At 39.9% G+C, this 864-nt stretch overlaps 1 protein-coding gene across 1 annotated transcript; it reads right to left on the reverse strand.

Annotated features, from left to right (window-relative positions):
- Positions 1-317: 317 nt before the first annotated feature.
- LOC116592436 (putative 60S ribosomal protein L39-like 5) lies at positions 318-473 on the reverse strand. Its single transcript, XM_032345639.1, has one exon. It carries the CDS (start codon positions 471-473, stop codon positions 318-320), a length of 156 nt encoding a protein of 51 aa, XP_032201530.1.
- Between the last annotated feature and the right edge of the window lie 391 nt (positions 474-864).

Consider the following 864-nt stretch of genomic DNA (forward strand, 5'->3'; position numbering starts at 1 on the left):
ACTTCTTATTTCACTTAGAAAGTCTGTATCAAAATTCTGCTCATATATTTGAGTTAATGTTGGTCATTCTCATTTTATGTGTATTAGCATGTGTATTTACCCAGACTCTACACTCGATTTTTTTTCTCAACCAAAAGCTCTCAGTTTTACTACTAGCATAGAGGCATAGTAACAGAGAAAAGGTGTTTCCCTGATAAAACATGTCTCTTGGCCAGGTAGGAGGAATGCTGACAGAGTGATAGAATAGGAACATGGGATCTTCATGACGCTTAAATATGTGTGCCAATTATGTGTGCCATCTCGTGATATGCAATGCCTTACAGACCCAGTTTTGTTCTACTCCAGTGCCTCCTCTTGGAGTTGTACCTGATTTTGTTATTAGTTTTCATCCAAATCCACTGGGGAATGGGACGATTCTGCTTTTGTTTCTTGGCCAGAAACTGCTTGATTCTGAAAGTCTTGTGAGAACACATGGCAAGGAACAGTCAACCACACATACCAAGATGGCAGCAAGAAGGAGAAAAGGACTCTACATTCTTTAAAAGGTAGAGAGATACTTTGAACTTTTCTGTGTTAGCTGTATCTATCACAGGGCTGAGTATATAGTAAGTAATTAATAAATATCTGTTGAATTAAAATCATTCAATCGAATTGAGCATATAGCAGAAAGGAGATACAAAATAAGTTGAGAAGTCAGCTGCTCCAAAGGTCCAAATTGAGTATAATCTTTAAAAAGAGTCCATTGAGAGACACTTGGGGGGCTTAGTCGGTTAATCCTCTGCCTTTGGCTCAGGTCATGATCTCAGGGTCCTGGGACTGAGTCCCGCATGTAGCTCCTTGCTCAGTGGGGAACCTGCTTCTTCC

Source organism: Mustela erminea, chromosome 6 (assembly GCF_009829155.1).
Source record: "Mustela erminea isolate mMusErm1 chromosome 6, mMusErm1.Pri, whole genome shotgun sequence".
Lineage (NCBI taxonomy): Eukaryota > Metazoa > Chordata > Mammalia > Carnivora > Mustelidae > Mustela > Mustela erminea.

What these genes read in the sequence shown, in the direction of transcription:
- LOC116592436 (XM_032345639.1), bottom strand. Translation starts at nt 473, where the DNA reads ATGTGTTCTCACAAGACTTTCAGAATCAAGCAGTTTCTGGCCAAGAAA.